General features: G+C 36.2%; 1 protein-coding gene across 1 annotated transcript in view; it reads right to left on the reverse strand.

The window, feature by feature from the left end:
- The window catches only part of LOC104499426 (collagen alpha-1(XIX) chain-like), a 47,738-nt gene that overhangs the window by 16,495 nt on the left and 16,720 nt on the right, over positions 1–14,523 (reverse strand). Inside the window, exons 14-23 of the mRNA XM_010142931.1 lie at positions 13,353–13,394; positions 12,202–12,255; positions 11,356–11,409; positions 7,847–7,900; positions 5,783–5,827; positions 4,985–5,029; positions 4,030–4,056; positions 2,448–2,492; positions 255–299; positions 91–153 (exon numbers count right to left, since the gene is read on the reverse strand). Coding sequence (XP_010141233.1) covers positions 91–153; positions 255–299; positions 2,448–2,492; positions 4,030–4,056; positions 4,985–5,029; positions 5,783–5,827; positions 7,847–7,900; positions 11,356–11,409; positions 12,202–12,255; positions 13,353–13,394 — 474 coding nt within the window. The remainder of the gene's footprint in view (positions 1–90; positions 154–254; positions 300–2,447; positions 2,493–4,029; positions 4,057–4,984; positions 5,030–5,782; positions 5,828–7,846; positions 7,901–11,355; positions 11,410–12,201; positions 12,256–13,352; positions 13,395–14,523) is intronic.

The raw sequence follows: 14,523 nt of genomic DNA on the forward strand, positions 1-14,523 counted from the left end.
AAACCCCATCCTTTTTTAAACCCCCCCCCCCCCCCATATATATACACACACACATATAAGTACACACACACAGAGCGTGAAACTGCTTACTGGTTTGCCTTGTGGCCCTTCTGGCCCCGGGAAGCCTATATCTCCTATAGGTCCTCTTTCACCCTAAGAAAGAAGATAATACACATATAAACCTGCATGTAAAATCTTGTGTTTGGTGTTTGAAATATTTGTGTAGAGAGTCCAGAACTCAAATCTGTACGTACGGGTTCCCCTGGCACCCCCGGGGACCCAGGAGATCCTGGCTTTCCCTGCAAAAAGAGAACATTACAAATTCAAATTACTAGGAAGAAAACCATAATTCCTGTTAGATCAAAAATAAGAAAGGACATCTATTTGAGTGAAACATTCATGTTACTGTTCACACATGCTTTAAGAGAGGAAAAAAACATTTTACCAGATTTTTTAAAACATTCGTGCCATCTTAATCTGGCTCTTGTGTACAACGTAACTCAACCACTTGGTCTTCTTTACCCTTTCTGAATATTGAGATAATATTTTCACAAACTTTTCTTTTAAAACTTCATTATTTTCTTCTTGAGAAGTCACAGTTAGATCAACATTTATCACTATATATGTGAAATCTATTTTTTTTTTTCCTTCAGGTACTTCCTAGACTCACTTTTTTCAAAGTGAGTCTATTACTTAACAACTTCTGCAAATTTTCTTTGTGCTCTTTTTTGGCCACTTTTATTGTTGGTTTATGTTCAGCTTGCCAGAATTCACAATCTTTCCTCATCTTATCATTTAGATGGTGATTTTAAACATCTTTATTTTTCAGAACAATGCCTTGCATTTAACAACCTATCTGGTTCAGCCCCAAACAGGAGTCTATGTCCCTGAATCTATATCTCCCAAAATATCTTTAGACCAAATCCTCATCTGATTTGTACAAGTGAGGGATCTAACACATCAACGTCAGTGACAACTTCAGGAACAACAAGACTGAGGAGTCATGCTGCATGGAGGTAATTCTTGGAGAATCTCAGTCCAAGGTTCCCTGATTATCCTGATTAGCAAAAAGCCAAAGCTAAAATGAGAAGTTTATATTTCCAAATGGGAAGAAGGGTCCACTATTCAAACTAGGGAATAATGCCAGGCAAGAAGGACGAATTCTCTTCCATTAAGATGTGGATATAGTAAAAAACCTCTTTTCTAGACTACTAAAATACCATTGTCTCTCATACCTCTATTAATCTGCTAATTAAAACTGCCTAGCGTCAAATGTTAAAGCCAATAATTTATTTTAGTGGATTTTATTAGAATTAGATGCAATCAACAGAATGCAACTCCATCAGGGATGACAGGATCTCATTAAATATTTAATATCTAGGTAGAAGAGAGAGCAACCAGAATTAGACTTGAAACATATCCGGTGGGAAATACACAGGGAATGAACAATTGTCATCATTCTTACTGGCTGCTGCATTATTGATTCACAGTGTAAAATATATTACAGAGCAACAAACTTTTAAACTTTTACACAGGCAATAAAACTCAGAGAAATATTTCTATTTTCCCCTTAAATGTGCAATTTTATTCTGTTTTAGAAGAGCTTAACTAAATTAACGTATTTAAGCTGATCTCTCTTGGAACTCACAGTAAATAGACTATATCAGTGGCTAATAGAAATGGGAGTGCATAGACACAAACCCCTCTATTTCATGAAACACATATTTATAATTTAAAAACAGCTCTTGAATGGATTGGTAGCTGCCCAAACTTAATAATAAATGTATTTGCATATAAATAGCTCCATATTGCCTCCTGAAATATGGATAAACCTTTTTATTAAACTGTGAATGTAATCTAAAGAAAAGTTGTCTTCATTTCCTCTAGGAACACAAACGAATAATTATAATTTCAATTTATTATTAGTTACATTTACTTTCACCTACAACAAAGCTTCTGGATGACTTTCAGAAACTTCTCTGAATACCACATGTAAGTGGCTGACAAAGCCTTTCCCCAAAAGCAAATGTTTGATTGACTTGATATGCAGACCCTCGTGGATTGCAATAACTCATGTTTACGGTTTTTCTTTGTGATAGAAATATGCTCAGAAATTTGTGCGTGCCTAGGAACACAGAAAATTTCTTTATCTATATTAAGAATCTCATATGTTTTCTTAACAAAGGATATGCTGCTTCAAATTCGAGCTTTATATTTATGTATTCACACCATTCCCTTCTATAATTTTAATAACAATAATATAAACCCTTAGTGGTACTAAAACTCTAATCTCTTTAGGAAAAACACATAATTTTCATACCTGCCTATAAAGCATTAGCCATGTGCTGGCATTCCATGAACAGTGATCGAGATTATAGCTCAGCACCTTGCTGGACCTGTTTTATGAGCTTCTAACAAACTGAATTTTCTTTAGTGACTATACGTACGGGTGTTCCTGCTACTCCTGGTGTGCCAGCTGGTCCACGGTCACCCTGAAGAAAAGATAAAGCTATACTTAAATGGGAACACTCAAAACAGAAGTTCGTTTGTGGATTCCCATTGAAACCTGAGGAAGGATTATTCAGTGAACTGAAAATGAGGACAAGAGCCAGGCTCTGCTAAATGCTAATATTTAGCTCTGCCGCTGACTCATTTCACAGACTTGAGCGAATAACTTAAATCCTTTATTTCAGATAGAATGTCATAATTTCTATGATATCCCTTTTACTCTGCTTGGTGCCTTCCTTGAAAGGGACTTATCTGTAGTTTTCCAAATAATTATCATTTCTGGTCATGACAATAACCAAAATTTGCACAGGGTAATTCACTATCATATCAACATCCCCATATTTAAAATGTATCTTTCAAAGAAGTTTTTGCCTTCTTGTTACCCAGTCATTCAATTGCTACAAGTCAGCATCCTTGATTTTCTTGTACCATGGTCCTTTCAGAGCAGCGTTTCTCCTTGTAGCATACAGCCGCCTTCATCTCTACTTTAAGCTAAGACAATGGCTTTTGCGCTGCAGCTGATGACTTACGGGCACAAATTCATCTCTCTTGAGAGGACTACAACCCAAAGCAAGTGGATGGAAAACAAAATATTACCAGACCTCCTATACACAATTTTCCATTTGCAGAAAATGAAATTTTATGTTGGGTGAATATATGACTTAGATCCATAATAAAGGAAAAAAGAAAAAAAAAATTAAAATATTTTTCACACAGAAACATCAACTTACACACACACACACAAATCAAACAAGGTTTCAGAAAACAGTTGGCTGCATATAGCTGCCACTAAGAAGCCAGACTTCTTTTTAAGAATCCTACCTTTTCCCCTGGGAGTCCTTCCAGTCCTGGTAATCCCATAGGTCCCGGGTCTCCCTGATATTTTTTTTTTTTTTTAAATAAAAAGGATTAGGGATTCTGTACTCTATATGAGAAATGTTGAACAGCAAGAAACAGTAGACTATTTAAGATGCTTAAAGGAAAAAATACATCAAAAAGTTAAATAGGTGCGATTTTGAATGTCAAACCGCATAGTTGAAAGGTATAGTGGCTCCTATGATCATCTCCACCTTGCTTCACCAGAGGCAATGAGATCACACTAACCATTACACCGTTTCTGGAGCTAAGATCAACTTCTAGCTGTTACTACTTAGCATAATGTAGCACACTGTCCTTTCTCCCTTATCGCTTTCAAATGTAATGTTGAGAACAATCCAATAGCTCTTAAGGTATTTTCTACCTCTACTTTACATTCTCTATTCTTAGATATATCCAGGGACAGCTCAGCAGAGAAGACTCCACAAGTAGTTAATACTATATTCAGTCATTCATTATATTATCACTTAGAACTATTTACCAGAAATAGCAAAATTTGCAAGTCTGGCAATTAAAGAGATGTGCTGATTCTGCTGGAGGTAAGCTCCGTGCTAAGGAATGTTATGTGACTCTTCCACCCTAGTGACTAGGAGCACTTTTTGAACTAGGGGAATTCTATATCATGCCCAAAAAAGACATACATACCGCTGTGCCAGGATCTCCTTTTGGACCCTGCAAAGAAAGGAAGTGGAAACACTTTTAAAAAAGAACAGAGTTACACAAAAAGATGGTATTTTTGTTTATGAGTGCATTATGAGTATACTTTCCTAATGCAGTGCGCTTAGAATCAGTATCACATCCAGTCCTGTCAGCTGATTAATTTAGTATAAAATCTTAATAGTTGGGTTTTGTTTTGCTGTTCCAGAGTACAGAAAAAGACAGCTCTGTGGTCTGGTGCCAACCCGTGACTACAAACAGCACATAATGTAAGGACAAAGTCCTCACCAATGGCTGCAACATTTTCAGGTGGTTACCAAAATGCCATTCATCTTAAAGCAGTAGAACTTGCCTATGAAGCTAACAAGAAGGAGGACCTAAAGAGTGCACAGCATCTTTGACTCCACAGAACCAAAGCAACAGTGTCCAGCTTCAAGGTGGTTCATCTGCACGCTGCAGCGTGGAAGGCACTGGCCCTCTGTTACTGCCACAATATAATGCTTGGTTTTACACATTCTTCTGCACTGTAGCTACATCCAGTGAATCATGGACAGAACTGAGATCAGAATTCATAAGCTTCTCATTTCCAGCACAAAATTTAATACATTACAAAACTATGCCATCACTAACTATAAATACTATATTATACATTTTAAGATATTAGAATACTTTCACAAAAGAGTCCAAGACCAAATCATGTAGTCTTTACTTGTGAGGGTGAAATACTTAAATGGAAAGAAACTGCTCTCCAAAACCAGATAAAATGCTTGATAAACACATAAAATCACATACTTTATCATTTACTACATACCAATCACACCCTTATTTTTTCTTTCCCATATAAAGTAAAATTCCATGCCATTTACCAAATATGCATGTACCTGCCCAACCCCTCCGTTACTATGTTAGTTAACTAGTAAAATTAAGTTTCTGTAATACTTACCGGAGGTCCTGGTGGACCCGGATAACTAGCGACACTCACACCTCCCTGTAACAGCAAGATTAGAAGTTGAGCTGGGCAAAAATTCCACGTTGATCGGAAAAAAAAAAATTAACATTAAAGACAAAATACCTGGAGTTTATACAAACTGCTCATTCCATTTCTCTCATTGTGAGGCACACCCTTTGAAACATAAAAATCAAGTAAGCGTCACAACTATGAATTATAAAGGCAGAAGTCTTGCCCTGTTCAAGCGCCAGAGTTCATCAAAGCTGTGGTATAATTTTTTATCTCATTCAACTTTTGAAAGATTCCAGACATTTCAGTAAGAACATAGAATACATATCAATGCAGCTCAGGACTTATTTTTAATTATGAAACCAGAAATCTGTAAATCTCAGTGTACATTACATTTTGATATTTATTATTATTATAATTTTCCAGAATTAATTTTGTGTTAAGTACTATTCCAGTTAATTTGGAGTCCAGTGAGTTTCATGGACTTTCCCTGGGTTCCCTGATCTCAGGTACCTAAGCGCCCTAATTTACTCTAATAACATTGGACAACAAGGTTAATTCATTTGACAAAGTTTCTAGGATGGCTTTAGTGACCTGAACGTACTCAGTAAAGAACCACAAGAAAAAAAAAGGAATACAGAAACCTTTTGCAAAATGACGTTGTTGTCTTCCTGCACTATTAGTATGTATTGGATTGACAGTTGATTCTTTATATTACATTACATTTTACGAACAGGTATATTGTTACTAATATAACACTAAACATAAACCAAAATGTCTCACCGGAGGCCCAGGTGGTCCAGGTTTCCCAGGAGAACCTTCACTACCCTAGTAGAGCAAGAGATTAATATAATTTACTTACTGTAACTGAGGTTCAGATCTATTCCATACCCAAGCTATGATAACCAGAATGAGACTATGAGATACAGTCAATATGAGCAGATAATATCATGAATAAATCCTCCTGCTCAGCTTCTGCTTAAGCTTTAGGCGTGTTACTAATCATCCCTTTATACTAGGGATTTTTTTTTTTTTTATTTTGCTATTTACTTGATGCTTTATGTGTAGTAACTTCCTTGCGGCAAAATAATCGTAGTAACCTGGGTTGTGAAACCCTTCATATGTGCCGGGAGGGAAAGGAAATAAACAAATAAATTGTTAATATTAACTTCTAAGCAACTGGCAGATGAAAGTAAACATTCATTTTACGTGTTGTATATTGTTTTGCAAAAGCCAACCCTCAGCTGATCATTCACAGATAAATAAAGAAAAGCTGCAGTTTCAGAAGTTCAGCTTATTTAGAAACACAATGAATAAAAATAAAGATCTTCTTAATTAAGAGACACAGTGAATAACTTCTTGGTTTCTCTTGTAAAATAATGATCTGTGATTACTTGTACCTGTAGTCTGTTCTGCCAATGTGCCTTGAATTGCTTGTATTAATAAAAATAAAGCTCCTGAGGTTTTGCCCCCCCCCGAATCTCTGCACAGTATAGAAATACAAAGGTTTCAACATCAAATTTCTCAAAGAAGATAATTTCAAAATCTCATCACTACGGTTCAGTTAAAAACACTGTACGATTTGGAGCAAGTCTGTCAGAATTTTTCACTGACTGTTGGATCTTATTGTCAGCGAGACTCTTAGGCTGAGCATTTAAAATTATTAAGATGGCAAAAATCAAGCTAAGTGTTCAATAGCAATTATTAACTCACCAGAAAAATATAATTGTAATTAAAAGTTTATACTAGGATAATTTCCAAATGGTCCTGCTAATTCATAGAAACTGTCAGCCTCCAAAGAGTTGCCTGGAGTACTTCACGGGGAATAAAATTACTATACTTCAGAAAGCATATCATATCATCTTTTCTCAAACGTTCCCCAGATGAAGGAAGGAGAAGGAAATGACTTTAGCTGTATTTCAGTTTACTTATCACTCATCAGCCATCTGACTTTCGCTCTTTTTGATTGAAGAGATGCTAGATATAGAGAGTTGGCTTATTCCCACTTGTGTGTGAATTGTAAATGCAGAACTTACTAAGACTTGTGTTTTGCATTCAGTTACATTGAAAGGAAGTAAGTGAGGTAAACTTTTGCTATTATGGTCTGCAAGGAGACAGACCTCAACCAATTTTTATATTGACATAATTTACAAAACAGTTTCCATTCTTGCTCGTATCAGAGCCAAGGTTATGTAGAGTATCGGTAGAACCATATACAGGGAATGTGGCAGTGCTATGCCTGGAAAACTCCAGGCTAAAGCTGAAAAAAATTGCATTTTGCAGCAAACTAAGTTTGCGTCTGCTATATTTTACTGATCTAAGGTGCCCAGGAAATGAATTTGACCTGTTAGTTATAATGGATAATATAGAGTGCCTGATAAAAGAGCACATAAAATGCTGATAAAAAGCTGTGCTATAACAGTGTAAATTAAGCATGAAGGAAGCTTATATATTTTTGCAGAGCAACTTATACTCAATAACTTTCTAGTACTCATGAAGCACTTTTAAAGGATGCAATTTCTTTTGACTAAAAAGAATGAGAAGCAGAGCAAGTAGTAAGTAGTAATATAGTATTTCACAAACGTATTTTCACTTTCCAAGCTTTTATGTAATATGTCATACTCAGAGAACATTCTCTGCAACTTACATACACCACAAGGACTATACTTCAAAAAATAAGCCCATATGTATGGTATGGTACTTGCATGAAGACACAGATAAAAATTCCTTTGAAAATGTATATCAAGTTCTCGTTTGCACTCTGTGTTGAAAAAACACAAAACATAGGAGCATAATGGGATTACAAAACCTTCAGAGATGTTTACCAAGACTGAAAAGAAGGAATACCTTTTCGCCTTTTGACCCTGCGGGACCAGGATGTCCAGGTCTTCCCGTGACTCCCTGCACAACACAGTATTGGTTTATAATTAGTTAAAAAATGAAACACAGTATTGTTTAATTGCAGCTTAGTTTTTTAAAAAACTTGTACTTTTTGAAGGTCATATAAACCAAATCATGCTTCTCCTCCAGGTTTATAATACTTCTCCTCTGTTTGATACAACAGCTATGATCTTCTGAAAAGCCCTTTGAAGGGTAAAACTTGTGTTTGTGGTTGCATTTTCACCTTGGCAGACTAAATGCACTGACCTTAACTACTAAGAATCGTACTAAGGATGATGCTTTACTGCTAAAATGTCAATTTACATATTTGTCATTTAAATTCCTAAATGTGTTACAAATTTTGAAAGAAGGGAAGCATTAGTATTGTCAGCAACCCAGGAATGAATAATGATGATACTAATTAATGTGACCCTATCCAGTATTTAGAAAACAAAATTAAAAAAAAAAGTCCAACAGGAATTTTCCCAGAAATACCAACATTTTAAATGATATTTTTCAGGGACTTTAAATACTGCCAGCTATTCTCATACTTTTTTTTATTGTGAAACCAAGTGGTTACTTGGTTTCAGCATTAAATGTTTTCAAAATGCCTAGCTGGAACTATTTTTAGATTTTTATTACAAACATTATTACTGTAGCTTGACTACAAATACATAATTAATTGCAACTTTGCACATCATAAGTCATGTAACCTCACCGAGTCTCTAGTAATGCCAAAACTCCCAACCCATTTAAGTTACATAAACTTTGAGCCAGACAATGACAGTGTTTTCAGTAACATCAACTCACAACATAGCTTATTTTATTAGAGCCTGTATGGGACAAGGAACTAAGCATATGAAGTTTTACTAGATATTTATAGCAACCTCTGCAGAGAGAGATTAGATCACAGGTGATACCACACACTTACAGATGGTCCACTGGGTCCTGGTATGCCTGGCAGTCCAGGAGCACCTTGAAGGCCCTGGAAATTAGAAGATCATATGTCTATTTCTTCTCCCACTCACACTTCCAAAACTCCTTACAGTCAGCATGTCCAGCAGTGATATAACTATATTAAAGCACGTTTTCATCTAAAACGTTGGCATTATTTTTACAAACGAAAAAGCCCCCACCATGCAGGGAAGAGTTTGTTACTGAAAAAGGTTTGAGGCAACTTCCTGCTTGACTGATAAACACCACTTGCCCTTCAGCCTTCCACACTGTTAGCCTATGTCCTGTGTTATGTGTCAGTGTTTAAGAAGGCATGGCTAAGGGGGTAGTCTAGAAAACCACAGAGGTCAGGAGCCCTGAAATAGGGGCTTTGAGGGACAGACTGAGGGAAAACTTCAGTTACAAATAAATAAGGAAAGATGTGGAGATGAAGAGAGATACTGATTTCCCTTTTCTCGCTCCTACATACAGAGGGCATTGATGCACCTCTACAATGGATCTGCAATCCAATTGCTAATGTGTTCTCTGCTCATTCTGAATGACTTCACTCTGATGGCACAGTCACCTGGAAAATTAATATGAAGGCAAAGGAACATTTTCTGTAATTTTTATGTTAGAAAATCCCTCTTCCCCCCCCCCCCCCCAATAAAAACAGGAATGTTTAAAAAAAAGGAAGAGAACAAAGCTTCAACAAAGATTAAATGGTTATTCGAAACCATGTGGAAGTTAATGAGCGCATTTCAAAGAGCTTCAGGTGGGCTTCTCAATCTTTCTTCCCATTCCCATGCTATCCAAAACATAAAAATGAAAATAAATCCATTCATTTAAATTTTGTAAAAAAAGTTACTTTTAAACTTTGTAAACTATTCCATATGTGTTTCCTAAAATAAATTCACTTGCACCCTCATAATGTCGTAATGGAAAGCTGCTGCTAAATGCTGAAAGTATCAGAGCTAAGGCAGCTATCCAGCCACCAAACAGTGAAGAAGTGCTGGAATAGCTACCTCAATAAGACAGCACAGCACCCTACTGAAACAATAAAAAATATCTAGAATGAATTTACTTTGGAGTCCTTTAAAAAAACTTAACTGCCATAATCTTGCCTTTCCCTTACTACCATCTTAATTATACCTAGTATCTCACTTGAGTCTCAGCAGGTAAGTATCACCTGAATTGTTGAAATTATTGTGCTAATGCCTCAGTCTGTTAGAGTTGCATTGTAGAAGCACACAAAGGGTGTGTTACTTTCCCATTTATTAAGTATGATTCTGTTTGGGCTTTGTTTATGGCTGCCCCATAAAGTATATGTTCTAAATCCAACCTCAGGAAGCACTTGCTTTTAAGAAGCAAAGACATAATGAGCTCTACAGGATGGGTAAAAACAAGAAGAAAAATAAGCATGATCCTTTAGTCTGACATCCTGCTAAATTCTGGGGCACAGCAGTAGCAGGAATACGTATCCAATGCTTCTGCTGCCTTTTTTTTTTTTTTTTGCTTGTATAACTGTTTATTTTTGGAAGCCAAGGATCCTGATGAACATAGATTTTATTTATTTATTCTCATTCTACAACTCTTTCAAAATTCTTACTATATTATGGCCTTAGATCAAAGAAATCTAAAACGCTCATAAAGCATTACAAACCCTCAGTAAGTAAGCTCTAAATTCCTTTCATGTTTTCCAGGTACTTTCTCTTGTAGCCAGCACTCCCAAATTACAACTGAGTGGTGGGGATCTAACAGGGCCAGTTTATTTGAATTTCAAAGCGTTCACCAAATATTTCACAACAGACTACTTATTTTAACTCCTTCAGCTGGCTAAGATCACTAGGAAATTAATTTCTCACTCACATTAATTGGCTTAATATTTCTGCTTTGGTTTTTTTTTTTTTTCCCCCTTTGGACAGAGATTGGTCTTGAACTGCTAACTGCAAGAATTTAAATTTAAAATGAAAGCTATAGCAGCTATTTTGGATTTAGCACCACAAGTCACGTGGCTTTTTTTCCCTTCTCCATAATGACATAAAAATAACAAAATACTCTAAATGTTTTAAATTCAGTCTCTTCAAACATTTCCCAGTTTCCACTTAATAGCAGAATCTGCTCTGACCATTCCTATCAGAGTGTTTGCCTAATGGAATGTTTTTAAAAGTGAATTCTAAAGAGGAGCTAACACAATGAAAGCAAGTATGTTCTAGAACATGAAGTATTTTTTGAAAATGTTTGGCATTTGCCTATTTATTGCTCTATCCCATACTCTTAAAAATTAGCATTTAAATGTATGTGAGGCTTTAAAATATACAGATGAGCAAAAGTTCTGAGACAAAAATTAAAAAGAAGTTATTTAATTTAATAATAGCATTTAATCTTCTTGAAAATTTGGAACTGTGTGCTATTTATGACTATACATTACTATCTCAGCAGTTCTAAAGCACAGAATAACATTCTGTGATTTCAGTCTCAGTACAGATTTGCATTCAGGTTTAGACAAGAATGCAACCGCCATAGAAATGAAGTAATTTTACCTCATCACCCTTCTCTCCAGCAAGTCCAGGAAATCCACGTTCACCTTTGCTTCCCTGTGAAAACATAACATTCAAATACTTTCTATTAGAGAACAATGAATTTCATGCTCTGGAGGGCATTTTATGACCCACATTTAATATATGTTAGTATGAAGTCCTCACAACAATAGTGCCAAAAGCAGAAAAAAGGGCTTAATACTACCTGAAAGCTTTAAAATACGCCTCCCACTGCGGTGAAAGGAAATGAGTGGTTTTGACCTAGTAGGCAAACTAGCCAAAAGGCTCGATTGAGACATCTTACTAATACCAAAGAGCTTAAATTCTTGCTGAAATGGAAAAAGTACAATTTCATGGACTATAGACATATGCTGAACCATGTGGCATTTGATCTGATTAGAGTGAAGCAGAATTTCGATTGACGTCAGTGAAATGGCTGCATTACTCCCATGGGAACAGGGTGTGAAGGCACAGGGTGGTCCAGCTGTTGCACACTTGAGGGAGATACTGGAAGTTTCCTTCTTCACTGCAGGATTCTTGCATGACTGATTCACCTAAAATAAGCCTGTACATGGCAATGCACTACAGGACAGTCAAATCTGAGCTAGCTTTAATGGACACAAGACACTATCCTGGCTTGGGATTCAGCTTGGGCTATTTTGACCACTTTCCTGAGAGGAAAGGTAAACTAACTGACGCAGAAGATGAAACAGTAAAAATAATTTGAACCTTTAGGCTGCTCAGATGTTACAGGGATAGGGATCAGACAAAAAAGGCAAGATTGTCAAAAGTAATAGTCTGGCCTTTTAACAAACAAGAAAGCAATGTAAAGTACTCTCTAAAACTTACCTTTGGCCCTTCTCTACCAGGGATGCCTGGAGGACCTCTTATGCCAGGATCACCCTGAGGAACAGACAGAAAGCAAAGTGACAGTCATTTTTGTGACATAGACAGTAGGTCTGATCTATGCAGACCACTTCTTTCCGGCCTTTGTGACCATCCCTTCGTTTTACCACAAAGCCTTCTCTTCAGTCCTTTCTCTCTTCCACACAATATACTTGCTCCTTTGTTTCCCTCCCCATCTCTCACACACTCCACTGAAACCACGCTACAAATTTTTAGTTTCATTTTGAGAGGACTCATAAATACTTTCATTTTGGATAGTCCAGACACACCTGCATTAAGATTTGAGCAAACCATCTTCCTTTCAAGGATCAGGTAGACATGAAGGCTACTTGCTACTCTTGCCAGCTTCAAATCAATAGTTATCTCAAAGTAAATGATTCCTGCTTTGTTGAGAGAAGCATTTTCCAGCTAAATTACAATCTTATAGAACTACTAGCCACAAAACACAGAGAGATGAAGAATGAAGTATAAAGAATCAGTAAGAGAGAGAATGACAAAGAGGTACAAGAGCATGTACAGAAAGAATGAAGGAAAACCCCAAATATAGACCTAAAAGAAATCAAATTTGGGAATGAGAAAGTCAATAAACCCTAAGTATGTGTGTTAATAAAGGACAGTAGAATAGGATAATCTCTCTCTTCAGAAATGATATGTGCTTTTCATATCGAAATGCTCCCAAGCACACTTTTCATTCCGAAATATGACAGATAATTTCAAATATTACTATTTTTCCATATAATACCTTAGAAATTCTAGACTATTTTCCCCATTCAGTGTATTACCAATGTTATTGCTTAAAGTAAGTGGAGAATGGAGTATAGTTGTAGCAGTTCATATGGTGGACTGGGTGTGCTGAACAGGCACTTGCTGGCTACCACCTCACATAGCGTTTAAATGCTATTTTGCAAATTTCCTACATCATACATTTCTTGAGTATTTTTTAAAAACAAAACAAAAACTAGCAAAAATATCAAAATCATTTTAGGCTAGCCAAGCAGGTCAGAATTGAACCTATGGAAACTTTCAAGTGCATATTTTGGTTTAAAAAGCATGCTTCTAGCAAATAAATACATTTAACCTCTGCAAACATTTACCTTCAGTATAGCACCCATGTCTCCCACAAGCGGCAATGCAATCTGAAATTAAAAAAAGGAGCTGCAGTTAATGTTTTACACAACACTACATATTCTGATGAGTTCTCATCGCTTCTGAAGTTTATATTGTTACATACATAGCTAATTACATATACTGGTTGAAGCTACTTTTAAATGAAAACCCAGAAGAAAAAAATCAGTTTCAAATATCGTTAAATGTTACTGTTTATCCAACCTAACAATGTAATTCTCAGCTACAACTTCAACAAAGTAAATTTCACTTTAAAATAATAATAATACATTGTTTTTGTAGCATACCAGCAACAACTTGCCACTATTGGAAAGCCTCGCTGACTTTCTCACTTTCTCAGTTGTTTTCCTTCTGCTTCTCCTAGGCCTTGACTCATATACTATGAACTAGAGCTTGAATTGTGGAGATGCCAAAGCTAACTTCAATAAACTAGTTCAGATACTGGAAATAATCCAGCCAAAGCAACATAAGCAACATATGTAGTATTTCATCCTGCCTTTAAACACTAAAAATTAGTGCAAAACTCTGTGCTGCCAGTACTAACGCTAAACTATTTAAAGCTCAATCAACAGGATTGTACTGTACTGCAACATATCTCAGATTTCCAAGTGCTGCCATTAAACTTATATTTAATACTCCCTGTAAAAACTGATAGCTCACAAATGGACCCTTCAACTACCAATGCTCATTTCTTCTTGCAGTTGCTAAAGCAAAAATAGCCCTGGGCATACTATAAAATTAGACACTCAAAATTAGACATTCAAAATTCGTTACTGTTTGATTTTTCAGCCTGTTTCATTCATTTCCATCTTGAAGAGGAAAAATAAAATGTAAGCACTCTTGGTAGCATATTAGAAAAACTGACAGTTGGTAGCTATAGATGTTAAATACCAGCCCACGAGAAGCACTGCTGACCGTGTTTAACCAGAAGCATAATCAGGAGTGCACCATTTACAGGGTAGCATCACCACCATTGAAAGCATGCTGAGAAGTTTTCTAGAGTGAGGCACAGCCGTCTAACACAATCCAAGGGCATAACTATGTAAAGAATGGAGTCCATCCCCTGCACTGTATGTAGACAGCATCACCTGCTTTCAGAAACCTGTAACAAGGTGTAAAAACAGTCACCACATCCCTACA

This window comes from Buceros rhinoceros, unplaced genomic scaffold (assembly GCF_000710305.1).
Source record: "Buceros rhinoceros silvestris isolate BGI_N320 unplaced genomic scaffold, ASM71030v1 scaffold17939, whole genome shotgun sequence".
NCBI classification, from domain to species: domain Eukaryota; kingdom Metazoa; phylum Chordata; class Aves; order Bucerotiformes; family Bucerotidae; genus Buceros; species Buceros rhinoceros.